Source organism: Crotalus tigris, unplaced genomic scaffold (assembly GCF_016545835.1).
Source record: "Crotalus tigris isolate CLP2741 ecotype Arizona unplaced genomic scaffold, ASM1654583v1 scf7180000024384.25900115:4084858, whole genome shotgun sequence".
In the NCBI taxonomy this organism is placed as follows: domain Eukaryota; kingdom Metazoa; phylum Chordata; class Lepidosauria; order Squamata; family Viperidae; genus Crotalus; species Crotalus tigris.
The window spans coordinates 1,657,511-1,683,120 of record NW_024100554.1 but is presented as its reverse complement, the minus strand read 5'-3'; the positions used below and the strand labels follow the sequence as shown (position 1 = coordinate 1,683,120).

At 35.1% G+C, this 25,610-nt stretch overlaps 3 protein-coding genes across 4 annotated transcripts in view; 1 reads left to right on the top strand and 2 right to left on the bottom strand.

Moving 5' to 3' along the window:
- SPAG1 (sperm associated antigen 1) overlaps window positions 1–7,447 on the bottom strand; it is a 31,398-nt gene extending 23,951 nt beyond the window's left edge. The window contains exons 1-6 of the mRNA XM_039328875.1: window positions 7,291–7,447; window positions 3,858–3,999; window positions 3,133–3,292; window positions 1,891–2,016; window positions 1,253–1,317; window positions 850–959 (exon numbers count right to left, since the gene is read on the bottom strand). Of these exons, the coding sequence (XP_039184809.1) occupies window positions 850–959; window positions 1,253–1,317; window positions 1,891–2,016; window positions 3,133–3,292; window positions 3,858–3,982 (586 nt within the window). The 5' untranslated portion in view covers window positions 3,983–3,999; window positions 7,291–7,447. The remainder of the gene's footprint in view (window positions 1–849; window positions 960–1,252; window positions 1,318–1,890; window positions 2,017–3,132; window positions 3,293–3,857; window positions 4,000–7,290) is intronic.
- A 1,348-nt stretch (window positions 7,448–8,795) lies between these two features.
- POLR2K (RNA polymerase II, I and III subunit K) lies at window positions 8,796–13,002 on the bottom strand. 2 transcript variants are annotated; one of them, XM_039328908.1, is made up of 5 exons: window positions 12,784–13,002; window positions 11,244–11,452; window positions 11,045–11,135; window positions 10,421–10,513; window positions 8,796–8,922 (listed from the first exon to the last, which is right to left on the bottom strand). In XM_039328908.1, exons 3-5 carry the CDS (start codon window positions 11,103–11,105, stop codon window positions 8,900–8,902), a joined length of 177 nt encoding a protein of 58 aa, XP_039184842.1. In that variant the 5' UTR covers window positions 11,106–11,135; window positions 11,244–11,452; window positions 12,784–13,002; the 3' UTR covers window positions 8,796–8,899. The 2 variants fall into 2 exon arrangements, with proteins under 2 accessions (XP_039184842.1, XP_039184841.1); XM_039328907.1 differs by having other exon boundaries at window positions 11,045–11,108; window positions 12,784–12,903.
- A 481-nt stretch (window positions 13,003–13,483) lies between these two features.
- Window positions 13,484–24,798, top strand: FBXO43 (F-box protein 43). Its single transcript, XM_039328909.1, has 6 exons — window positions 13,484–13,505; window positions 15,730–15,799; window positions 19,389–20,887; window positions 21,737–21,839; window positions 23,841–24,026; window positions 24,392–24,798. The coding sequence occupies exons 3-6, from the start codon at window positions 19,413–19,415 to the stop codon at window positions 24,638–24,640; spliced, it is 2,013 nt and encodes a 670-aa protein (XP_039184843.1). The 5' UTR covers window positions 13,484–13,505; window positions 15,730–15,799; window positions 19,389–19,412; the 3' UTR covers window positions 24,641–24,798.
- The last annotated feature ends 812 nt before the right edge of the window (window positions 24,799–25,610 follow it).

The window sequence follows — 25,610 nt, the reverse complement described above, 5'->3', positions numbered from 1 at the left end:
CATAAAATATTTTCTTTTTGTTTATTTGTTTTACTGAGATCAAGGCTATATCTTCAGAGACAAAGCATAATAAAGTGGCAGGAACCTTTTTTTTATTGAAAAGTTTTATACAATATACATCCCAAGATCCACCCCCCCCTACCCCCCCTACCCCACTTCCCAGAGCTGAGTACAGGGTTACAAATAAACAATCAAACTCTAAAAAAAAAACATTACCCAACTATACAAGTAACCAAGTTCATAACGCACTTTAACTCCCTTATAACATAAATATAAACAAATTAAAAATAAACATAATATAAACAAATCAATATTGTTAAACCATACTAAAACTAATAAAAATTAAAAAAGAAACTATTAATAATACTCTAAAGTTTACTCATAGGCTAAATGAAACTTTTTAATCCCATATTTATTCTGAATATAATCTATCCATCTTCTCCAAACCGAAATATATCTTTCTTGTGAGTGATCCTTCAAGTAAGCAGAAATTTTTGCCATTTCTGCTAAATTTGACACCTTAAGCGTCCAATCTTCTATAGTAGGCAAAGAATCTTTCTTCCAATATTGCCCTACTAATAACCTTGCAGCTGTTATAAAATTCAACATCAAATTAGTTTCTTTAGCATCACAATCTACAATAACACTGCAGGAACCTATTTTTGAGAATGGGAATGTAAACATCTGATATGTACAGATGCCATTAAGATATACAGTATAATTAACCAAAGTTTCCAAAAATACCATAGGTTTTAGGGCATTGAGTATTTCTGAAACAAGTTCTGCTCTTACGGTATTAGACCTCATACACTTTAACAACAAACTATATATTCCTTAAAAATTACTTACCTATTGTGTCTATCTCTGCTTTTGGGAATTTTATGTTATTGTTAATGCTGGTTTTAGAGTAGTTGTCTTCCTGGTCCTCAGTTTTGGAACATTCTTTTTCAACATCAAACCTTAAATTCAAAATGATTTAGTGGTATGTTTTGATTACAGTAATCAGGGGCAAAACAGCATCCTTTATTTGAAAGCCAGTGATCTATCACAGCCCATGTTGCCAACTAATTAAAGCAACGTTCCCTCACAATCCTAGGCAGCCGTCTTCCCCAGTGCAGATATTAGAAGCTCTTATACCAGCAACATCAGAGATTGAATCTGGGCCTTAAGGATGACATTTTGTCTACGGTTATATCCATGAGTAAAAGCATCTCTCCAATACCAAGTAATGAGTAGAAGGTATCCAACATACTTATCCCATTCTCTGTAATCCCTTGGTACATTTTTCTTCTTTTGCTTTGTTTTTGCAGTTTTATTCTGTAACAGTCAGACATTATTAAAAATATTTATTTTTTTTTACTATTCAGCACATTCACTCAAGTTGAGCTCAATTCTCTTACTACATGGCCATGCTAGCTTGGTAATTTGGATCAGTAATTCTTGATCCAAATTAAGTTTTTTTAGTGTTTAGTGTACTGGCTGAAACTGAGTAGATACTGATTCAACTTCACTCTCCCTCTGAAATCTTACCAAATAACTTTAAGTTAGTTGTTATCTCTTACCATCTCTTAGTGATTAAGAAAAAAATGGGAAAGATCCATTTTTTCCATACTGTATGTATGTTGCCTTGGGCTCATAAAGGAAAAGTTGAATATAAATCTAACATAAATAAGTAAATATGTTCAACAATTGTTTCAAGATACAATTCTGGGGAATCAATGAATTTGTTTTAACACTACAACTTAATATACATGTATTAAATTAGACATGCAATTTAAGAGCTTTTAATTTTTTTAAAATTAGAAGTATATCACATATTCTAATGAAGAATGGCCCTTTTTCTCCCCTTCGCCCCTTACAGCAAAAGTTTACATATTGATACTGCATAACCTGACTTAAGGAAAGATGTTTCTCTGAATGACGAATTGGTGGTAAATTTTCCATGTTTTCCTTGACAACTTCAGTTGTAGCATATTGCGTTTTATGCTCATCTTCTTTCATTTCTGTAATCCAGCTCTAAAACAAACAGATAACTTTGATTTGCTATATTTAAGATCTGCAGCCTAAAAACTCTAGGTCAGAGGTCCCCAACCTATGGGCTGTGGCCCACTACTGGGCCGTGGCCTCTTGGCCATAGGGCTGCATGAGTAGCTGGGCAGTGCACATGTGCACGTGCTCACCCCCCCTCATGCCACCATTCCCGCAAGTGTTGTGTGGGTGGTGGCAGTGCCGCTTAGTATCGTGCGGGTGGTGGCATTGCCATGAACCTTACATGGGCAGTGGCAGCTCCATGAGCAGCAGGTGGGCAGTCGCACGCCACACACAGGCTGCAACATTGCCATGAACCTTGTGTGAGTGGCAGCAGTGCTGCAAGTGGGCCGCTGCACTGGGTCTCATGCTGGGGTAGCAGTGTGATCCTCCGGCTGATGATAGCATCTCTGTGAGCCTGGTGGTGGAGGCGCCACAAGCCTCACACAGGTGCCAGCGTCGCTGACAGCCTTGCGTACATAATCACAGCCCCATTTGCATGGTGCTCATGCTTGCAGCCTGTTTGTGTGTGCGCGCGCACGTGTGGCCACATTCACCTTTGTGCATGTGTGCATAACGTGCCTGCCCCTCCCTCTTCCACCGGGCTGCCAACCCAGAAAGTTTGGAGACCCCTGCTCTAAGTAACAATACATTTTTTACAGATGCACAAATGACTTTCTAATATTTTTACTGCAGTTTCATCAAGAGAGAAAATAAGAACATAAACCAAGTCAATACTATGCTTGTGTGTGCGCATATATATAGACGATATTCTCTGCACACTTTTAACTATTCTAGACTACAATTCTAATAACCCCCTGGCTAATATAGAATTTGCAATGTAATACAGCTGAAGAGCTAATAAAAGGACAAGCAATATATTCCTAGATCTCATAAGAAGCAAGATCTCAGACAAAGTGCTTTGTTTAACAATAATCTTAAGATTTAAGACCAAGAATTATTAAAAGTTTTGTAATTCACTAGGAATGAATTTAGTCTCCTGAAGGTGGTCAGTTGGGGAGAACAAGGTGTGTGGGGGGGAGAATTGAACAGGGGACTAGATAAAATCCTAAATTAAAATTCTGAAATTACAGAATGAATTACCGTCAAGTCATCATTTATTTTTTTCCATTCTTCAGTAGTAAAATCAGAAGCATTGGCTACATGTTTTTCTTTTCGAAGTACTCTGCTATTTGGAGCCAAAGACTCAATGCGGTTTTCACAAAATGAATTAAGCTGAGGGAAAAAACCCTCTTCACCCGACCTTAAGATAAACAGGATATTAGACAACCATCTGAACACATTACTATTCCAATAATTAAAGCATAAATATCAATACCAGCATGAAATACTTATCCTTCTCTTCCAATTATGAATAAAACCCCTCAATTTGGGGAATTTCTGTAACATCGCCATTCTTAACACACACAACCCTATCTAGAGTCAATTATTATTTGATTTATTATAATTATTGCCAATTACTTTTGCTATAGTTCTTGTTTTGTACATTTTCCTTTACTTTTTTTTAACTTTACTTTTTTTTAACTTAATCAGAGCTTCCACCTATACTAAATAAAAATAAGACTTGTACAAACCTAAATGTTCTTACTATCACAAATGAGTTTAGCAAGAAATTTTAAAAAATCTATCATTTTAATGGCAGATACAATTTTAATTACAAATTGTTACATCCTTATATATATTTATATAAACTACAAAAATAAATGATGGCATTCTTAAATGCAAAGTGTTCATTACAAGAATCATCAGTTCATTTTATTAATCTATTTTTACTGGGGGGGAAAAAGAAACATCATTTAAACGCTTACCTTAATATCTTAAGAATCTTTTCTAAATACTTAACATCAGTGCATTTTTCAATGAATTTGTAGTCCAGATGGTCAATAGGAATTTTGTATGTTTTCGTCGTTTCATGGCCCAACCAGGATGACATTTGACCAGCACTTATAGCTACAAAGATAGAATTTAATTATTTCCAAAATATTTTCTCAACGTTATTTATGAAATTGCCCAAGTTATAAAATAAAATGCTATAAATCTGGCCAAGCTTTCTGGAAACTATTTTCAAATATAGAAGAAAGGTGTCAATCTCAACCTTAATTTGGACCTGGATCAACACCTGTATATAACCCTTTGGCATCCGTAGTTCCAGTGCTTTTTTTATAAAAAAAAAAAAAAAAGGTGCCGGAACTCACACACGTCATACAACCCGCCTTGCCTACCCTACAAGGTTCCATCCAAAAAAGGTGCCAAAACTGCATTCTGGGCGTTCTATGACAAAAAAAGCCATCTAAATTTGAGACATTTTCTTGATGTTGTCACAAAAATGCTGCTGTATAGATGTGATTAATCATAAACAACCATTTATCAATCAAGGAAAACAGGTGAGACTGCTCCATATTCCACTCTAAATATTTTCTATGACTCCAAGTTATTTCCAGTATGGGAAATAACAAATATGACAATATTCTGGGCATATTGTCAAGCAAAACTGCATATTTTATTCAAATATTTTCAAGGAAGCCTACGTGGCCCTTAATGATAGTGTAATAAATAAAGACAATGGCAATTCCAGGTTCTTTTGCTTCACATTATGTTTTCTCATTTATTTTTAATTAAAACAAAATTTAAATAAAATAATATGAGCAGGAAAAGAGAACACAGAGACACAGGACAAAATACTTTCAGATTTTCCTCATGGACCTCTTTTATACATGCCTTTTTTTTGAAGTCAATCACATGGAACCATTTCTGGGACTAGAGCCATATTGATTTATGCTCAGCACTTAATAGAAAGAACTTACCCCCCCCCAAAATAATAATCCAAAAGCAAGTAGAATGATAGGTTATTTGTTACCAACTTGTCTCTGTATTTCAAATAAGCCAGAATTAAATCAGGATATGATGCATTCCTTTAAGGTAATACTGTATATGAACCATTCAAAGAGTCAAGTGTTGATGATGATAACCTGACTCTGATGGAGTTAAACACAGCATGTTGGATTTTATTCAAAAATAGACATTAGACTATTGCTGATATTACAGGGTTCTTTTTCCTGAATCCCATAAATCTGATCTGAAGGGTCACTAAATCTGGAGTAGATTTATGAATGGTCAGAAAAGAAATCTGTTTTATTGATAAAAGCACATCTTTTCCAGATCATATTGTATAATGAGAGATATTTAATAATTTTATCAAACAATTATTTTTAATACTATTCTGCCTTAAGTTATGCCCATGAGATGTTAGCAAACAAAGAACTGAAAATGAAAAACGGTCTTATAAATTCATTTTTGCTGTTTACAGATAAGTAGAGTAACTATCACAATGAACAGCATGTTGAATTTTAGGAGCTATATAGCTTAGTTTTATGATTCTGCAAAACTTAAAAATGTAAAATGATCCAGTTGCTCTTTGGAATGTCATCTTTGACTGAATTTAAGTAATTCATGCTGAGAAGTACTACTCAATTATCAATTTTTCCCTTTGCCTGCTCTAGCATCAGCAGAGATTTTTACCCATAAGATAATTGATCAGATTTAATGTTGCATAAGGAATAAATTGCCTATATCTTTTTTGCCTTGAAGACAAGGCAAAAAGTATGTGTGGAATTCTTATATTGCAAATGTATTTTGTCGAATGTATCATCATCAGTGTACATGTTTCTAATTTCAATTGCATTGAGTAAAGAAATATAGTGAGAAGTCGTTTTTCTTCAGTTACACAGCTGACTTAAATCAAAGGAGTACTAATTCCTATAATACATCTTTGTATATAATCCTATATATTTTGTAGCAGAACATCATGTTACTGTAGTTTTTGCCTATCAGGCAAACATGCCTATTCCTCTGTAAATAAGTATTTTCTGCTATGAAATTTTAAACATAGTACATGGCCATCTTGGAAATTATTTTTTTACCTTGGAACTAAGTTATGACAGATGTTAAAGTACAGATATGTGCTAGCACAAGCTATACCTTCACTCAAAAAGCAGTTAAGTTGTTTCATTATAAATGATACAATAAAGAATTAATTGAAAACCAGTGAAATTGGAATCAACCAATTTTAAAATTCAGATTTTATGGATCTTGCTGGAATTCATTGTTCTGTACAATAATTTACTGCATTTTATTTTATTTTTTGACTGAACTCCAAAGAGACACAAAGAAAACAGGAGAAATGTATAAAGAATAGCAGCAAAGCACAATTTTAGTTAAGAAGGTAAATGCCCTCTGTCGTTCAAAAATGATATGGCAGCCTTTTTTCAAATGATTAGCAACTGTTGCTATGTACTAAATTGAAAAGTATGGCTTCCTGAAATTTTGCACAGCTTCACTATATCCATTAACCTACTCCACTGTTTCATAAAATGCCGGTCTAAGATGCTTAGGAGTTCGTCAAGACTGTGAAATTGAAATTGTTTGCCAGAATTTAAATTCTATGAAACTACTATATTAAAAACCATCAAACAATGTCAATTTTAATATGATAAATATTGATAATATAACCCATATAAGCAAGTTTGTTGGAGGCCCTTTGTCATTTTTAAAGTGGGAAGGTTCGGAGTGAACAAAAGATTAAGAAATAATGATCTAACTTGTCAAGGCTGCACTGAGCTCTTTTGTCAAAGGAATTCCTACGCTTGAGAGTGAATTCAGAAAATAAACTAATTTGGTACTCTATGCATAACAGGAGGATCAGTCTTCTCCTATGAGATTCAGGCTAAAATAGGAATCTGTCTAGAGCTGTCTCTTTTCAAACTTGGCAACTTTAAAATGGGTGGACTTCAACTCCCAGAATTCCCCACCTAGCATTGTATTGAATTATGCTGGCTGGAGAATTCTGGGAGTTGAAGTTTAGCCATCTTAAAGTTGCTGAGTTTGAAAAACACTGTTCTAGCGTTCTTTAAGGCAAGGCCAGATGAGGCCTCTTTGCTCCCCCTCAATTACCACTCCCAACCACATCAAGAGATGCTGCGAGTTGTTTCAATTACATCTAGGATCCAAGACCCTGAAGAAAAGGTAGGTAGGTGGAAATGAATGGACTGGTCTTGCCCCTCAGCCTTTCCCCACTCCTTCCCAAACGAAACCCGTGTTTACGGTGTTCACGGGAAGCCCCCCCCCTCCGCGGGTGTCCTCTAATTGTTTCCATTGATATCCCCCCTCACCCCGAATCTTTCCCGCTCTCCCCAATTCCTCTGCATCCCACCCCTTTTCCTTTCTCGTTCCTTGGACAGTTACCTGTTTCAATGAAAGCCGAGCGCCCGCCCCCTCCACTGCTTCCCAACAGTCGGTCAAGCGATGCTGCGAGGCGAGCGTCCACCCGCCGTCAGTAGCCAATTAATGCGCGCGCTTACACCTGGCAGATTCTTTCTAGGCATGAGATTCAGTACCTGAAGAGCATGCGTGGAAACCCCCGCCCCAGCCAGGAAACTCTCCATAGGAGCAGCGGGAGTGGCGTCGTTGGACGGTCACTATGGCGACGCTGGGAAAGAAACCTTTCCTCCCGTTTTAAAACACTGGAAGGCCCTGAGATGCAGAAGGAATCGGTTTAATATTTTACTCAGCTTACATATTCTTTTCTGTTTTTCCTTCCACGGAAAGCAGTTTAGCAAAGGAACAAAACAAGAAAAAAAAAATGGCTCACAGCAAATTAAGTCGTTCAGCAGAAAAAAAACAGAGGAGGAGCCTTGTTGTCCTTAGTACATCCAAGAAAGATAACCAGGTTTCATATAAATGTAATGCAAAGCAGGTGGAAAATTAGATTCAGAATTCTTCCAGCTGCTTATGGAAAAAGTATGATATAGTATCAGACCCAATTTCCTTCAACGGGTATTCTCTAATGTCAGCCTATCTCTTAGAACGATAAGACTGATTGTCCATCTGAAACTAAAGTATGTAAATATTTAAAGCAGTGGTTCTCAACCTGTGGGTCAGGACCCCATTTGGGGTCGAACGACCATTTCACGGGGGTAACCAAACAACACAGTCCACCCTTCCCCCCCCCCTTTTCCTTAGCTGTGCTACTCCCTTTTATTCTATTGGCTTTTGAAAGCCAATAGAATAGAGTCTAATTCTATTGGCTTTCAAAAGCCAATAGGAATTGTCCAGGCTGTCTCTGCCCTGCTAAGCCCGTCAAAAGTCCCATTCTGCAAACGGTGCTGCACCAGTTGAGTAGTCCTCGACCTACGACCGGTTGGGGGTCGCAGCATTAAAAAGGTTGAGAACCATTGATTTAAAGCTTCAATAAAGTTAAAAATAAGGCAGGAGAGTTATAATTGGGAAAAAAACATAAAAATCAAGCCAAATGTCTGTGAAGGGATTCTCACTTTTAAAATCCTTGTCATTTTAGCCTTCATTTTCCAAGAAATCAAAGATTTTTAATATGTACACATATTAAACTGATATGTTACTTTTTCTGTACTTTGCATAACATTGTTTCCCCAACACTGGAACACTGTGGGGCGGGAAGTGAGTATTGAGCATACAATATTTGTAACCAGTCAACAAGATAAAGAAGCCTAAAAATAAATGATTGGGCATCTATCATTTATTCATTTATTTTAAAGCTGGAATATCTGAGCTGTTGTTTTATGATCCATGCCTGAACTACTTCATTCCTCCAAACCTTCCCTATTTCATTCCAAATCAAACACAATTTGGTAATTTTAATTAGATAGTACCATTACCCACCAACATGTAGATTTAACTCTAATCAAATTTTGCTCCTAAACAGAGTCAACAAAATGTTTGAATAAAATTTTATTGTAAGAACCAAAATCTTTGTTTAAATAAAATTAACACAGAATGGATATGAATTCAGATCAATTAGATGCATCTTCTGTTCTCTTCATCGGGCATCAAATACAACTACTATGACAGAGTTAAAGAAATGATTGGAAAGTATAAAAATGGCAACTGTAACAAAAATTAGACAAATAATTTTATAATTTGCAATGTATAAATAAAAGAGCACAGTTGTCCCTTAGCTGATCTTTTGTCACATGTATATTTTCTCGTAGTTCACAAATTTATTCCTAACTGGAGGCCTATACATGAATTCTATTATCTTACTTATAATCCTTCTTCCTATTGCTCTTCTTCACTAACACATAAAACACATAAAACTAAATCAGATCTAAAAACTATTAAACTGATTCTGCCCATGCAACCTATCTCGAAAGTGTTTCTGAAAGGGCTTGGATGAGACAGTGGCTCAATGCTGTGGAATCTGATTCCTCTGGAAGTATAAGTAGAAACTTCCTTCTTTACATTCTACAAAATAGTTAAAATATTTTTATTCTATTACATTTTTGAACAAAGCAATTGTAGAGGTCCATTGTGTATGCATCTATATATTGTTCTAATATGTTGTTTCTATTTTTTTACCTTATTTAATACCAGCCAAAATCTCACAACTGTGATATCTACCATTATTATGAATAAATAAAAGCCCAGGTCAACATCTATTAGTATTTTCAGGCATTGCAATGAGGAAAAATGGGTGTGCTATGTGTAAAAATTCCCTACCCACACTGTTTTGAATGTACTCCTTAGATGGCTGGAAGCCTGAAGAGAAATTGATTTAAAAATGTTATAAAAGGAAACATTAAACTGGGACAGCAAATGCTGGCACAAGTTAAGTGTGACAGAAGCTGCTTTCAGTACTCACACTTACAATGTCACTTGAGAAAATAGATTACAAAGTATTATGTTATATACTTTGAGCTGTGACAAGCCTGCTTTAAAGTACTTCTAAATCAGATCCAATATTTGCATATTTAATAGTGTGGGATTCTATTTTATAGATCATCTTAAGAAGCTTTTAATACTGTCCCAATTTTATAGTACACTTCATCTCTTCTAAGTAATATACAGGTAATCCTTGACTTACAACAGTTCATTTAGTGACTGTTCAAAGTTACAGTGGCACAGAAAAAAATGATTTTTGATTGTTTTTCACACTCATGACCACTGCAGCAACTCATGGTCACATAATCAAAATCTGGATGCTTAGCAACTGACATATTTATTAGGATTATAGTGTCTCAGGTTTATGTTATCTTTTGTAAATTTCTGTGAAGCAAAGTCAAGGGGGAAGCCATATTCACTTAACAACTGTTAATAACCTAGCAATTGTAGTGATTTATTTAACAACTGTGGCAAGAAAGGTTGTAAAATGGGGCAAAACTCACTTAACTTTTAGCAACAGAAATTTTGGGCTCAATTGTAGTCCTAAGTTGAGGACTACCTGTATGAAATAAAACAGACTTGTTGGCAAATCACTGTGTAAGCATAAAATGACCTCACAGAATTAGAGAGATACTAGAAGAGATAAAACACAAGTTAAGATGCTCAAATCTAAGGATACATCTTTTTGTTCTTTTCTTATACATTATTCTGTAACCACACTCTCTGCATCTGATAGGGTCTCTTGCTTTTATCTCATTTTCTTTGTGGCAATCTGAAAATAATGACAATAAGGGTTAAGAGATAAAATGAAACATGAAACCAAACTAAACATTAAGACATAAAAATAAAACACAGATTTTATTGGAAACAAGAAAATAAGTAACCAACTTTCTGACTATTCTTCAATGATTATGATTAAAACTTCAAGAACTTTTCCCTCTAGTAAAAAAAAAAACCATTAGATTATGAATGGCATTTCATATTCCTTTTCACAGAGTAATTACAGGGAGGAAGCAAATCCATAGTAGCTATAATATTCTTCTTTCCTTCTTTTTTAGAATGCAGAAAAACAGCATTAGCATGGAAACTCCAGAAGATAAACTACAGTGATCTTTAACTAACATACATTCTATTGAAATCTATAGCACTCTTAGGGTTCATGTTTTTTAAAAAAATAATCAGGACTCAAACCAATTGGAAAAAAACATATGAACACTTTTAACAAGAAAGTCTTGTTAATAACCCCTCCCCAAACCCTATCCCTTTAACAGCTTTATTCCCTGTGTGTTATAGCATTACTTACCTCCGCAGATGTATATCATAGGTTGCTGCTTTGGAGGGGGAGCATCTTCTTCAGTTTCCATATTCTGTTATAAAAGAAAGCCATAATTTTCCTCCACGAATCGATTGCAATTGAGCCAATTAAAAAGAAAATGATACAAAAGAGCTCGTTAAGGTACTGGAAACAACACAAATGCAAATTAGCCCATCCCATGACTTACCGGTCGTGGCTTGATCTATGAGGTTTTACTCCGAGCGTCACAAGGAAATGTGAATTGAGAAAAAAAGGGACAAAAAAAATTGCAGATTTGTTCAAACGAACTGGATTCTTCAAAATAAACCGATTACGACGGCCTCTGTCTCTTATAAGACGTATCCCACACGCCCTACTCGGTGGCGCACGTTGATGACGTAATCAAAACTCCGTCGCCTTTACGGAAAAGCGATGCAGAGCTTCAGCGATTGTATAACGTTTTATGAATGTACATATATTACTAGTTTGATTTAGTAAACGAGGGCGGAGAGAGATTTCTCTTTTTCAATATACAATAAAAACAAAATGTGTAAAAAGGTCCTGAAAGGACTTTAGGAAGCTGGAAGATTCAAAACGTATTTAGAACAGCTTCTAATATCAACACTATATCTGAATAGCATTTATTATAACTACAATACAGGTTGGTTTCAAAAGAAATGATCTGACGATCTGTAAAATGCTTTTCCTTACTGCTAAGTAAAAAATATAGTATTATGGACAAGATCTCACCATGCCACAGCACTGGACTATGAGCACATTCATTGAAGTCAATGGGACAAACTCATAAGTACTTTTAATACTGTGACTAAATTCACATATTAAAAACTGCTTTGATTAACCAAAGTTTATTAAAAAAAATAGTTGGCCACAGTTTACAAACCACAATGACTAGGTTCACACTATATAACTCAAACCAAGCAAATCATGTAATGTGGAACTTGTGTCTCCATTGTTACAAAGAAATTTAATTCTTTTTCAGATTAATATACAATCCTCCCTAATGCTGTACAAGCTCTGATAGCATTCTATACATAAAGGAAAGTGTTCTTAGGGGTATTTTCACATGACTTATTGAACTTTAGCAAACTACATTTTAGCTTAGCATGTTAGCAAAATTAGGCTTGTTCATTTATGGTTCAATAAGACCTTTACATTCAGAAAAATGGGTGAATACACTGAGTCAGCAGACTACAGTTAAGCATGTGGTGCGCATACTAATGCATACTACTTTTACAAGCAGTTTGTACAGTTAGTCAATATAGTATTCATTCCCAGCTCTAAACTGGGAGAAGAGAGATCGTACGGGGCTTATTTTAAGTGTCTTAAATAAAAGCCGTGTGACAAGACTTTTCATTCTCGTATCATTTTAACATTGTGAATTCTTTTGGAACATTGTGAAACGAGAACTTTTCAGTACAGAGTGAATGAGAATTCCAATCGACTTCACTGTGAATTGCGATGGCGATGAGCAGGGACTCCGCTTCAGTACTAAACATATACAGATTTTTATACACAGTGCAAAAAAACAACAACCCCAGAAAACGTCCTAACGGTAGCGGCTAAATAATGCATCCAGCGAAGCCCGAAGCAAAACTACGGTAGACTGGGCAGAGATGGAGAGAGAATTAAGACAGGGATGAAACCTGTCCAAAGGAAGCCAGTCTTCCTGCTGATTTAACCTCCCTTCGCAAAAAAACAAAAAAAACAAAAAACAAACAAACAAAAACCTCTCAGCAGTTGCCTTTTTTGCTCGACCAGCCTCGGGCAGCTGCAGGGCCGCACCCGCTCTTCCTCCGCCCTTTTGCTGAACCGCGACGCTCGTGCGCCTGGGCTTCTTCGAGCCTCCCTCCTTGGAGCTAGCGGGGCGGGGGGAGCTGCAACAGTTAGGAAAGGCGGGTACTTCAAACCCGAGCGAGGGAAACCTCAGCTGGCGCACGCGGGCAGCCAGCGGCTCCTTCCTTCAGCTGTCCCAGGCGGAGGCTAGACAACAGAGACAAGCTCTTTCTGTCAGCGCGCTCCTGTAAATCTCTGGGGTGGCGCTCGCGTGGCTTCCCCGTCTCACTGGCTCCCCGTTCGTCACCGTCCTCCCCTCCGCTCCCCGTGCTTTCCTCGCCCACCTTGACCGGAGGAGGATTGGAGAGCTCTCTTGCCCCTCACTCCCGGGGAACGAACCCCGCGTCTCTTTCTGTCCCGGCTCTTCTGATCCCACAGGAAATGGCAAGAGTATAACCCCTCACCTCAGGTGCAAAGCGGGTGGTTGAACATACCTGGACGTGAATTACATTTACCTCCCATTAAGGGCTTTAGCATACTGCTGAGGGATACACTGGGGAAGAGGTAGAGGGTTCCCCCCCCCCCGCGCTCTTGCCTTTCATCTCTCCTCCTCCATTTCGAATTAAATATGCAGAAAACTTCACCTGAAGCAACTTTTGCCTTTCAGACTGACTAGGTAAGTGAGGTCGTTGCCTGGTCTGGTGGAGGAAATTTCACACAGCCAACACTCAAGACATTAGTAGGGGATGAAATTGACTTTACACGGGGAGGAGAAATGTTTGGAGTAGTTTAGATTGCAGTGCTCTACACACTAATCTGGAAGTAGAGGGAAAAAATAAGGGTCTTGCTTCTGAGTAGACACGCTTAAGATGGCTGTTGTTAATATATCTGAGGTAAAATGTTGCAGGTGAACTTAAGTACATCTGTGTTAGAAATATTCCTCATTCAATGCCTTATGAAAAATCCAGTGCAGGCAAAATATATCAATATTTAACTTGTCTTAAATATATTCCAAAACTTCTACACAGAGTTGTAGGGGGCTGCATGTTTTCAATAGTGTATGCCCTTCCCTGCTAAACTTTATTACTGGTAACTGTTCATTTCAAAGTAGAACAGAAGTAGAATATTAATTCTCACCATTTTCTAAGCAATTGAAAAAGATCAAAGATGTCACAGTTCTCCCTTCACGATGATCATTTTTTGTGTTCTAATAAGAGTCAAATATATGCTGCTTTTGAACATGGCGGTTCCATTTTTAGTTACATATTCCAAGTAATAACTACAGCCTGCATCTATAAGTCAACACCTTAGTTCCGCCAGGGAAAAGTTGTTTAAGGCTGTCAAATCTGTTTTTCCATATTTTTAAATATACTACTAGATGAAATTGTGATTTAGCTGTTGCTTTTCTGCAACACTGCTCCTGCCCCCCACTGCCCTTGGGTCAATTCACACTCAAGACTTCACTGGAAAAACAATATAAACTGGAGGAAGAGAATCAGAGGGAAGAGGAAGGTAGAAGAAAAATAGTATTTTCTAATGTAATTGACCATAAATAAATAAATAATCTTCAAGTATCTGATAACTTGTGAAAATGATCATAATACTGTAACAAATAATACTAGGGCAACACACTTTTTAAGACATTTTTATTTACTTGCAGCAAGCTCAAAAAGCTTTGTTAGATGACAGGTTAATTTTTTTACTAGACCTTTTTTTCTATAATATAAATCATAAATGAGTTTTAGAAAATGTTTGCCATGCTGTTTCAGTAATCCTCACTGAAACTAACAAAATTGCCTTTCTTTCCAAGAAAGACTGTCATATAATTTTAGTTTTTTCAATTGATTCTTGAATAGTGATGTTAATGTACTTTGACAAAGATACTGTAAGTAAGATTTTTTTGAGAACTAAAAATTAACACATTAATTATAGCATAAACTTTAGGACACACAGTTTGGTGTTGTGATTAAGGCATAAGTCTAGAAATTTTAGTCCTGCCTCACACACAAAGTTGATTGGGTGACCTTGGGTCAGTCACTCACTCTCAGCCCTAGGAAGCAGGCAATGGAACCACTTCCAAAAAAGCTTGCCAAGAAAACTGCAGGATCTAGTCCAGACAATTGCCAAGAATAAAAAACAAAAAAACAAAAACAAAACGGATTCGAAGCTAACCCCCTCCCAAAAGCTTTAGGAAATACACACATGCACATAAATAAATCATACTAAGTTGAAAGGGAGTTATTCTCAGGTAAGCAACATTAGGATCACATCATTTATTATGCTTTCCTTAATATATTTACAACTATTCCAGTAGCAGCCTCTATTAAAACAGCAAGGGTAGGAAGTCTCTGGATTCAGTGAGATTTGAAACTGAGTAGACATGTATAAACTTGCATACTTCAGTCCTTAGCATATATATTTATAATAGCATGTTTTTGTACTACATGCAAAATATAAATTAAATAAACTTGCTAGAAGATGTCATCAAGTAGTGTTATCTAATGTCCTGCCTCAATTTTTAAGGTCTTTACTATACACTGATTTAACAGACTTGAAGTATTTGTTAGCTCTTTAACTAGACAGTAATAACATTGATATATTGAAGCTTCTTACATAGTCAAATGACAAATATTTTTTTAAATGAACAAATCCCTCCTGAAATATAACTGGAAAGCAGTGCAGGATTTTAGAAGACTTTTCTTTAAGTTAACAAAGTCATAGGCTTGGAAAAGACCTTTAAAGTCTTCTAGTCCAACACTATTAGATTGTGAACTAATTCTGATTATAAAGTCCCGTGCTTTGTTCTGTATAATCTACAATTTCAAGCAGTCTAAAGAGTTTAATATTTATAGCTGGTATAAATGTCTTTGTTATATTTGTAAAATGTTTCTGTTCCTCAGCATTTTGGGTAATGCCTGCACAATTGTGGAATGTTTGTTTTACCTGCAGTCTCCTCGTGAACCCACCAGGGTAAGTACAGAATTTTTGAAGATCCATGTAGATCTCCATCCATGTGGAGAATGGCCAGAAACTAAACTCTTTGGTGATTCTGTCTGAATACTGTATTACAAACCACTTTTAAAACTGAATAGATTTTGAGCTATCGTGTTAGTCATCTGTTTAAATAAACAATTCTATTAGATATGCCAACATTTGAGAGACTGAAAATCTTGTTGGTTTAAAATTAACAGCTTTCATAAACCAATTGCTAAATGAAATTTCTTGTTTTGAATGAACTATATTTCTGAAAACAAAAACATGGGTTTATAATTAAATAGTCCCCTTTTAGAATGGATGGATGGATTTAGAGAAAGAGATTGGTGCTACAAAGTTAACATACAATCTGAGAATTTGGAAGGGACCTCAAAGGTAATCCAATCCTGTTTTTGAAGTAGGGTCTGTCTATCCAGCCTTTGTTTGAAAACCACCTTTGAAAGCAATATATCACTTGAGGCAACCTATTTCACTGGCTAAAAGTTCCTGTTGTTAAGCAATGCCTCTTAATATCAAACCTAATTCTTTTCTATAATTTATTCTAGTTCTGTTCTTCAAGACAAAAGAGAACAACTCCCATTGTCTCTTTTGCACAACCATCTGAAGACTGCTATCAATTTTATTTCTTGTCTTGTCTTCTGCAGGCTAAATAAACATAGTTATTTTAACTATTCCTCACAGGACTTGTTACCTTGTCTTATTACCATCTTGACAACCCCTTTCTCAACTTATTCTAACTTGTCAATGTTCTTTTAAAAATAAAACTGGACACAGTATTTATTGTCAGCCCTGACCAAGACAGAATGGGGCAGTTATTTCTCATAATCAGGATTCTAAGCTTCTATTATGTCAGTCCTTCAGGATAGACCAAATCACGAAACACACTCTACTTAAAGACCAGTGTTATGCTTTATTGAGATATGAATAAAGGCAAATAGACGTGTCTCGGGATGTTGCAAGATCCAATCTGGTTTTGTTACCGGAACCAGAGGTTTAGTCTTCTGAGATTTCGAAATCATGCTGGAGCCTATCCTCAGGGAACTTCTCTCTCACCAGAATGTGTTTATTGAGATAGGCTATAATACAGGTAGCCCTCGACTTACAACCATGTGTTTAGTGACCATTTTGAAAAAGCAACTTATGACCATTTTTCACATTTACGACTGTTGTAGCATCCCCATGGTCACATGATCAGAATTTGGATGCTTGGCAACTGGCATATATTTATGATAGTTGCAGTGTCCTGGGTTCATGTGATCACTTTTTGCGACCTGACAAGTAAAGTCAATGGGGAAGTCAGATTCATTTAACAACCATGTTACTAACTTAACAACTGCAGTGATTCACTTAACAACCATGGCAAGAAAAAATTGTAAAATTGGGCAAAATGAACAACTGTCTTGCTTATCAATGGAAATTTTGGGTTTAATTTTGATCAGATCTCCCATTCCAAAACTTAAAGAATGTTTCTGTTTCTTTATTTACATAACAGTTTCTAAATATGTGTTTTAAGACCATCTCCCTTTTTTTCTACATGCTAATACTTCTTCACACAGCATATGCCTTTTTAGAAGTTCTGTCACTTGATTGGCTCATATTCAACCCAACATCTGGTAAAATACCCAGATCCTTTCCAGATCAACAGTGGAAGTTTTTAAGAAGAGACTGGACAGCCATTTGTCTGAAATGGTATAGGATTTCCTCCCTGAGCAGGGGATTGGACTAGAAGACCTCAAAGGTCCCTCCCAACTCTATTATTATTATTGTTATTGTTGTTGTTGTTATTACATTGATGCTTTCCACATATGCTACTGCCAGGTGGGATCTCCCCTATTTTTACCTGTTATGTTTCATCCTGTTCATTTCACTCCAATGTTCAAGCTTGTTAGATATTTCTGAATCTTCTCTTTATCCTTTGAACTTTTAGCCTCTTCTAATTTTGTGTCACCAAATTGACAGTCATTATCTCAATTCCTTCATATGAGTCATTAATACAAATGTTAAATAAAACGGGATCCAGGACAGAATCCTGGGATGCACTTCTCTCCATAATACTCTTCAGTCTGATAAGAGTCATTTATGAGTACTCTCTGGGTATAATCATTCAGTGAGCTATGAACCCATTTAACAATTATTCATTTTGTATTTTACTAGCTTATTAATCAGGATATTATGAGATAGTTTATTAGATATTTTTTATATTTCCATAAAGACAAGGACAATCCCTATTAGACTCTCTTATCCTATGCATTATTACGTAAATGAAAACTAAAACTACGGTCCTATTACCTTATTCAGAAATAAAATTCTATGAACAAAGTGTTATTTATTTCTAATTATGCATGTATATAACTGTCTATTACCTACACATTTATTGTCATAAACAGGAAACGACTTTCCTACATTGGGAAAAAAACCCTGTTCCCTTTAAGAAGAAACAAAAGATACAATATATTAGAAAAGTCATAAATACTCATAATTCAGTAACCAAACAGGTTAGAAATTACAACTTTTTGGAATGAATAAATAGGAATGGACCAGATTAATATAGTATATGAACCCAAGCATATTTAGAATCAAAGTTCTTTGATTCTTTAATAAAAACATTAAGTATATATCATATCATTATTTTAAAAGCTGGTGAAGGACAGAAGCGGATAATGACAGGAAAGCCAATACTCTGTGAAGTCTACCTGACAATGGAGTTCATTTGGTGATTTGGACATCATCCTGGCAGATCCCTTCAGCTCCATCTTAAGCTTCTAGAAATAAAAAGGAAGGAAATGAAATTATAGCAACTTTATTTAAAAAAACAAAAAATATCCTTCAATATGTTAGGTATAGCTTCTTTTACATAGAAATGCAATATTTAACTCACGCATTTTAAAGTTTTTTTTAAATTAAAAAGTTACACTATTCCAAGGAATAAAACTAAACTGTTAAGATCTAATTTTGCTAGAGCTCGATCTTCACTTTTTATCAGTTTCCAATTTATTCATGGATACAAATCAGAAATTACCAAGTAATTCCAGAGTTACTAAGAACATGCTAGAAAACGATATAAATTAATAAGCAAAAGAGCATGGCACTTTTTTCAATAATAACTGATAATACCAAATATATTAATTTTCAGAACACAAATATCTTAATATATAAAGCAGACACAAAATGTGGTGATTGAATTCTTTGGTTAAAATATTTCCATGAATATACCAAAGAATATTAAATTCTTAAATAACAGAATAACGGAGTTGGAAAGGACCTTCTAGTCCAGGGGTGTCCAACTCGCAACGTCACGTGACGTGTCATGACATATCACATATTACCGGCAATGGGGTGAGCGCGCTTTTGCTATGATGCATCCGGCCCGCGGGCTGGCAGTTTGACACCCCTGTTCTAGTCCAACCCCCTTCACAAGCAGGAAATCCTACACCATTCCAGACAAGTGCCTGTCCAGTCTCTTAAAAGCCTCTTTTTAAAAGTCTTAAAAGATAAATAAAATTATAACTATAAATAAAACTATGCTGTTGATTTCTGAAGTAAAATACTATTTTTTATTTTGCAGAGGATAATCGGTTCCAAACACAAGATGTCAGAAACCCATTCAATTCTATCTAATATTTTTAAAAGGGGCAGACTGACCTCTCCTGGAAATAGTGCAAGATACTGCAGTTTTAAAGATTCATGCTCTCCTTCCATATTTCATGACAGTGGGTACAATGAATCAATCAAGAACCCAAGTTTTTATTATACTGATACAGAATGCAAAGGAGAACAGAATGAAACAGAATATTCTAAATATTTGCATTCTAGTAGTTTGTGCACTTCAGTTTTGTCTCCCATTAAGCATAATGCTATTTTATCAGAAGGACAGGATGCTAATATACCTAGAGACTATTGTGAAACACCCAAAGTTGCTAAAAAAGACTCAACACTCCGCAGAAGGTTACTTGTATCTAAAGCAGCATCTGTTGGTACATTGGGATTTTCTGAAAAGCAGCTGTCATCTTCAGGGAATAATAAGAAAAAAACAAGTTTAGCTCATTTCCTTAGCGTTGATGAAAGGATATCAAAGCATGCTTTGGATTCTCCAAAAGAGAAAAGCTATAAGCCTTTGGCTACCAGTACTCTAAAAATTGAAGAATCTAATTCTGACTGTCAGAAACTGAGGTTTATGTTCTCCCAGCAAAGGACTTCTACAATAGATGATTCAAAACCTAAAGGCAGCTTGTCAGAACCAGGTGGTTTATCACCAATCCAGTCCAAATCTTTTACAATCACTCCTAATGTTTTAACTGAAAGTGCACATGTATGTTTTAGTAATCAGAGTTCAGGGTTAATCAGAACTTCACAATCTTCATTATTTATTATAAGTGATGACAAATTTATCACACCCATCAACAATCTTGTTGAAAGATTTAATCTTAATACATCCGAAACAAATACACCATCTGCTAAAGAAATAAGTGACTTGAGCTTGTTAACTTCTGATACCAGTAGCTATAATTCATTTGGGTCTGATAAATCAGAAGAATCCTTGTCAGATCATGAGGGATCCTTCCAAGAATTACTTCAAAAATGTAATGAATCTTCCAGTAATCTAAATTCTAAAAGAAAGGTAAGAAAACTACAGCGCTCAAGAAGATTATCCACTCTCTCAGAATGTGGGTCACAATCCGAAAAAGAGGAAGATTACAATACAGCTGCTAATTCAAAACTCAAACAAAAAGTAGATGATTTTACCAATGAAGACAATGAATTAGTTTTTAAAGAAGATGAAAGTAAATGCATGGCTCCAAATTTTGGAAATCTCTCAAAAACTCCGGCTTTGCAAGTCATTCATGAGATCTTTATGCAAAATAAGAATAAAAGAGCAGACAAAAAAGATTTACTGAAGAAATTTGATGGTGATAATTTATCTGTGTTAAAATATATTGTTGCTCAACTAATTGGCAAGAAAATGGGAATAGAAAAATTAGATATCTTAACAGAATTAAAAGACAGAGACTTAAAACATATTCTTGCTATGATTTTAGACATTCTGAATGTAGAAAGCTTATACAGGTAAGAAATCTATTTTACAAAATTATAAATGTTTGCTGAATGTCTCCACTATTGTTTACTTTTCTATATAAATATAGCTATGCTAAAATTGCATAGACTAATAATAAACTTAGCTCTCTGAGTGCCTATGCTCATGTAGCCTAGCTGCACTATACAAAATGAATGGGCCCTCATCTGAAAATTTGCAAAGTTTGTAGAAGTTAACCGCTCTAACAATATTTTTTAAAAAATACAAAAAAATTATTTTGAAGACATATTTGGGCATAGAATATTTGCTGCTATTGATTAAAAACAGGTGGAAGCTTGTAGAATACACTATGGTAAATGGAAATCTGGATAAGAGCATTCCTCTTTTCAACATCTTGTGGTAGTTTTCACTTGTATTTCAACTTCTTTTTCCTTTGTGTTATGTAATTTCTGACACTTAGTACTTTCATTAAATAAGGCTTGGATTGGACAAATTATTATGTATGGAGAAGTGTCTGTAAGCTTGAGGAATGAAATATGTGTCTGTAAGTTTGAGGAATGAAGTATATCAACATCTTATGTATTAATTGCATATATTAGGAATTAAATATTTAACACTAGCATCTGTTTCTCCATAATAGATGATCTAAATTGTTAAAAATGATTAATCTAAAATATTCCCATAATTTGATGAATGTATATTGTCCTAATTCAGTTTGTTCTTAGTGATAACCTTCAGTGTAGTTCTTTCACTTGTCACATATTAGGAACATGGTATACTTGAATTATACACAATTATACATACAGTGTATTAGGAATGAAGTAATCCATTCAATTCTTGCATAATGTTTGGATGCTACTGACAACAAATCTTTCTTTCAGTATGTGGAAAGTAAGCAGAAACTGGCGAGAAATTGTTGTACATGATAAGCATGCGAATCGGAGGCGGAAGTTGTATATAAAACAGCTAAGAGTAGATGCTAAGGTAACTTACAATTGCACAGGTACTTTGGAAAGTGAATTGAAAAGACATGGTTTGAACTTGAATAAAAAATAACATGACAAATATATATATTATCTCAAGTGCATGTCAGTACACTGCTGAAACTCTGAATTGGTAGGATGTTGGTAACAATAAACCAGTTTAGAAGTTTATATTAGAAATTCTAGTTGGAACAGAACAGTATTAGTATTTGAAAGATAAAACTGGATTTTGACTGCACCTGTGGCATACTGGCCAGTATTGTTCTTGTTGTTAGCATATGGCATGAGTATGATTAAAAAAGGTAAGCTAGTTTACCCCTTCTCTATTTTATTAAAAAATGTTATATTAAGGCCTTGACTGACCAAAGCTATGTGTATGGACTATGTCTATGGTCATGCTAATATCAACAATATGATTTAGAAGATGTGACTTGGAATGTAAAAGGAAAAAATGGCAAAGAGGGTTGAAAAGAAAATGAAATGAACAGAAAAATATGTTACATATCCATGAAACTAAGACAAAGTGAAAAGATGGAATAAATGGTCTAATTGTATGGAGTTGATGAATATATGCAGAGAACTAAAAGAGTTGACTTAATTATCAATGAAAGATCATAAAAATCAGTTGCATGTTGTGAGAATATGGTATATAAGCAGTCTATTATGTTCATTCTTCATGTTCAAGAATCAGTTAAGAGTTGAATGTAAGCAGATTAAATATGAAAGTGAATAACCAGTACAAAGAAGTCAGTGGTGGGATTCAGCCGGTTCACACCACTTCGGCAGACCCAGTAGCTAATTTTTTGTTGCCCAGGCCCAGAATGGACTTCCGGAAGCGACATCCACACAGAGAACCGGTTGTTCACCTATTTGAATCCCACCATTGAAAGAAGTATTTTGAAGTGTGTTAGTCATACAGAGAGAATATGGATTAGATGGTAAAACAAATGCTGGAAAGGTGAAATAGTTGACTGGAATCAAAAGATTCAAAGCCATCTGATGAGTTGATCCTAAAAGGAAGAAGATGCTAAGCCTTTTAAAAGTCAATATATTTATGATCATGGTACAAGCAAGTGTGTTTGCAAGGACCAAAAGGTATAGTGAGAAATAGTGCATGTGTTGGCATAAATTTATTTTGGCTATGCTTTCTTTTCTCATCTCATGCTTGTAATAATTTCTTTGATTAACTATTGCCGTTTCCTTTTGTGCTATTCACATCATAACTTGCCCTAAAATATAATAGCAGAGATGTGCATATATGTAAGTGTATACCCTTTATCATCAGATAATAAATCTGTTTTGATAGATATAATTTAATAAAATTAATCTTAAAATACGTGTATTTGGTATGGTTAAGTTCTAATCACATAAGAAACATCTGTTTTAAAATTATTAAGATTTGCGGAATATTTTCTATATTTTTCTGTTTGTAAAATTGTAAAATATTCTGATAAATATATATATTTGTATGTAGTTATAATTTAGTTAATTCTCTGTTGGAAGTGATTTTTTAAATTGCATTTAAACTGCATTCACTCATAGAATGCTTCCATAGAAGATAGCCTATCTGTATGGATAGAATGAATTTGTTGAATTTCCTTTCCATTATGCCCCTATCTGAACTGGAAGTTTGAACAGACAGACAGACAGACAGAGACAGACAGACAGACATTAATGTGGAGCAATGTGAAGCTCAAAAGGCCTTACTTCTATCAACTCTGTAATCTAGAACAAACTTCTAAATGGTTGCCATCATGCTGAAATGCAAGGACAAATAGTAAATATTTGGGCATAAAAAGTATTCAGTGTGGGTATTAAATTTGAAGATCCTTACAGTATTGAAACTAAATGAATTAGAAAGTTCTTTGTGTAATTATTATAACTTATCAGACAAACAGCATATAGGATCTTTAAATGCATGGCTGACATAAAGTGGTAAATTACAAATTAAGTTTGTTTTTTGTAAAAATAAATGATATGTAGTATTGGATCTTTTTTAAAGGGATGCCTATTGGACACTGAAAATGCTGCTAGTAAATTTATGGTAACTAGATTTGCACTACGACCAGTCCAGGCTCAAGCAAAATCTGTGGTATTACAAATGCACTCATCATGCAAAGAATCTTTGACACCAATACAATGTAGCCCTAATTTTCAATCAAGGAGCAAGCAAGAAGCATATATAAAGGTAGGTAACTGCAATTATCTACTTTAAAATAAAGCACAAACCAGTCCCCACAATATAATTTGACATGGTCTCTACTAAGTTATGCAAGCAAAGATAAAAAAATATTTGTAAGTGTTGGAGAACATTATTTAAGTGACAAATATATTATTGAACTGAGGCTATTGTTAGATATTGCTGAAAAAGATCTCTGTTGCCATTAACATTGCCTCTTGCCCTAATATCTTTTCAAATATAATGAGGTGTTTTGACTTTTCGTTTAGAAATATACTGAGCATTCTGCTTCTCAAGTATATAATGTGAGAATAAATTATTGGCCCTATGAAAATGCATGCATACTATACCTAAACTCTGTTTTCCTGATATAGGTTGCGCAAACTCTTTTCAGTGATGAAGCTTTAAAACCCTGTCCAAGATGTCAGTGTCCTGCTAAATATCAGTCCTTAAAAAAACGTGGACTCTGTAGCCGGGAAGATTGTGCATTTGATTTTTGTGTTTTATGTCTATGTGCCTTCCATGGATCTAGAGATTGTAGCAGTTTATCTTCTATGCGGCAAAGTAAAAAAGAGGCTCTTCCAGGAAGTGCAAAAAGCAAGAGAAATTTAAAACGACTCTAAGCTTCTTGGAGTGAATAGAATCAAGTGTGTCATCCCCTACCCCTAATTTTATATACCATATATATATATATGTATAGATAACACTTTTTAATAATTATGTATTTTGAAAGTATTACTTTGACCACAAATCAAGTCGATAATTTAATTCTTTGTATCAATATTCTAAATATAACTTTTGATACATTTTTGAAAAAAGAAATGAAAACATTTTAAACTCTTGTATTGGTGTTTGTTACTTTGCCAGACACACTCATGAAATTTCAATAAAGCACTTTCAACATAGTTTGAATATGTCTTGCAATCTTGCTTTGGAATTTTAAATTTAGCTCTTGCCATTGTCAAAAAAGAATTAGTGTAAATGATATGTATTATATTTTATATTTTAATAGCTATTTCTAAATATATTACAATGATAATACCACAATTAAGTCATAGCAAGTAGTAATTGAGAAAACTAAGATGGATTGGATTTATTACATGCATGAGAGACCCCAGGAATTATAAGGGCTTTAGGCTACACCAGTGGTTCTCAACCTTTCTAATGCTGTGACCCCATAATACAGTTCCCCATGTTGTGGTGACCCCCAACCACTTATACATCACCGGGTGCCAGGAGCGTGGCCAAAGAAAAGGGGGAAAAAATGGCGGACAGCCTTGTTTGGCGACCCCCGTGAAATAGTCGTTTGACCCCAAATGGGGTCCCGACCCACAGGTTGAGAACCACTGGGCTACACTAAGGAGTTGAAAAAAAAAACCTCCTAAAAGAAAACAGTGACAAACCACTTCTGCAGTGTTGCCATGGACTTCTCCATATACTGTAGGTATGTGGAATCAAGCTTCCATAGCATAGACATATTTTCAAACATATTCATTCCAAATATTATTTATTTTTATAGCATCTAATTTTCTAATGCTATACAAAGCAACTGAAAAATAAGTTTAGGTTCAACAGTCAGGATACAAAAAGAAA

Bases quoted from the DNA above. Each gene is read 5' to 3' on its own strand.
- POLR2K (XM_039328908.1), bottom strand. From the start codon at position 11,105: ATGGAAACTGAAGAAGATGCTCCCCCTCCAAAGCAGCAACCTATGATA. The intron at 10,514-11,044 runs GTAAGTAATGCT...CATTATTTTCAG, and splicing joins TATGATATACATCTGCGGAG to ATTGCCACAAAGAAAATGAG. The intron at 8,923-10,420 runs GTATCCTTAGAT...ACTCTGTCATAG, and splicing joins TAAGAAAAGAACAAAAAGAT to TAGTTGTATTTGATGCCCGA.
- FBXO43 (XM_039328909.1), top strand. From the start codon at position 19,413: ATGTCAGAAACCCATTCAATTCTATCTAATATTTTTAAAAGGGGCAGA. The intron at 21,840-23,840 runs GTAACTTACAAT...TCTTTTTTAAAG, and splicing joins AGCTAAGAGTAGATGCTAAG to GGATGCCTATTGGACACTGA. The intron at 24,027-24,391 runs GTAGGTAACTGC...TTCCTGATATAG, and splicing joins AGCAAGAAGCATATATAAAG to GTTGCGCAAACTCTTTTCAG.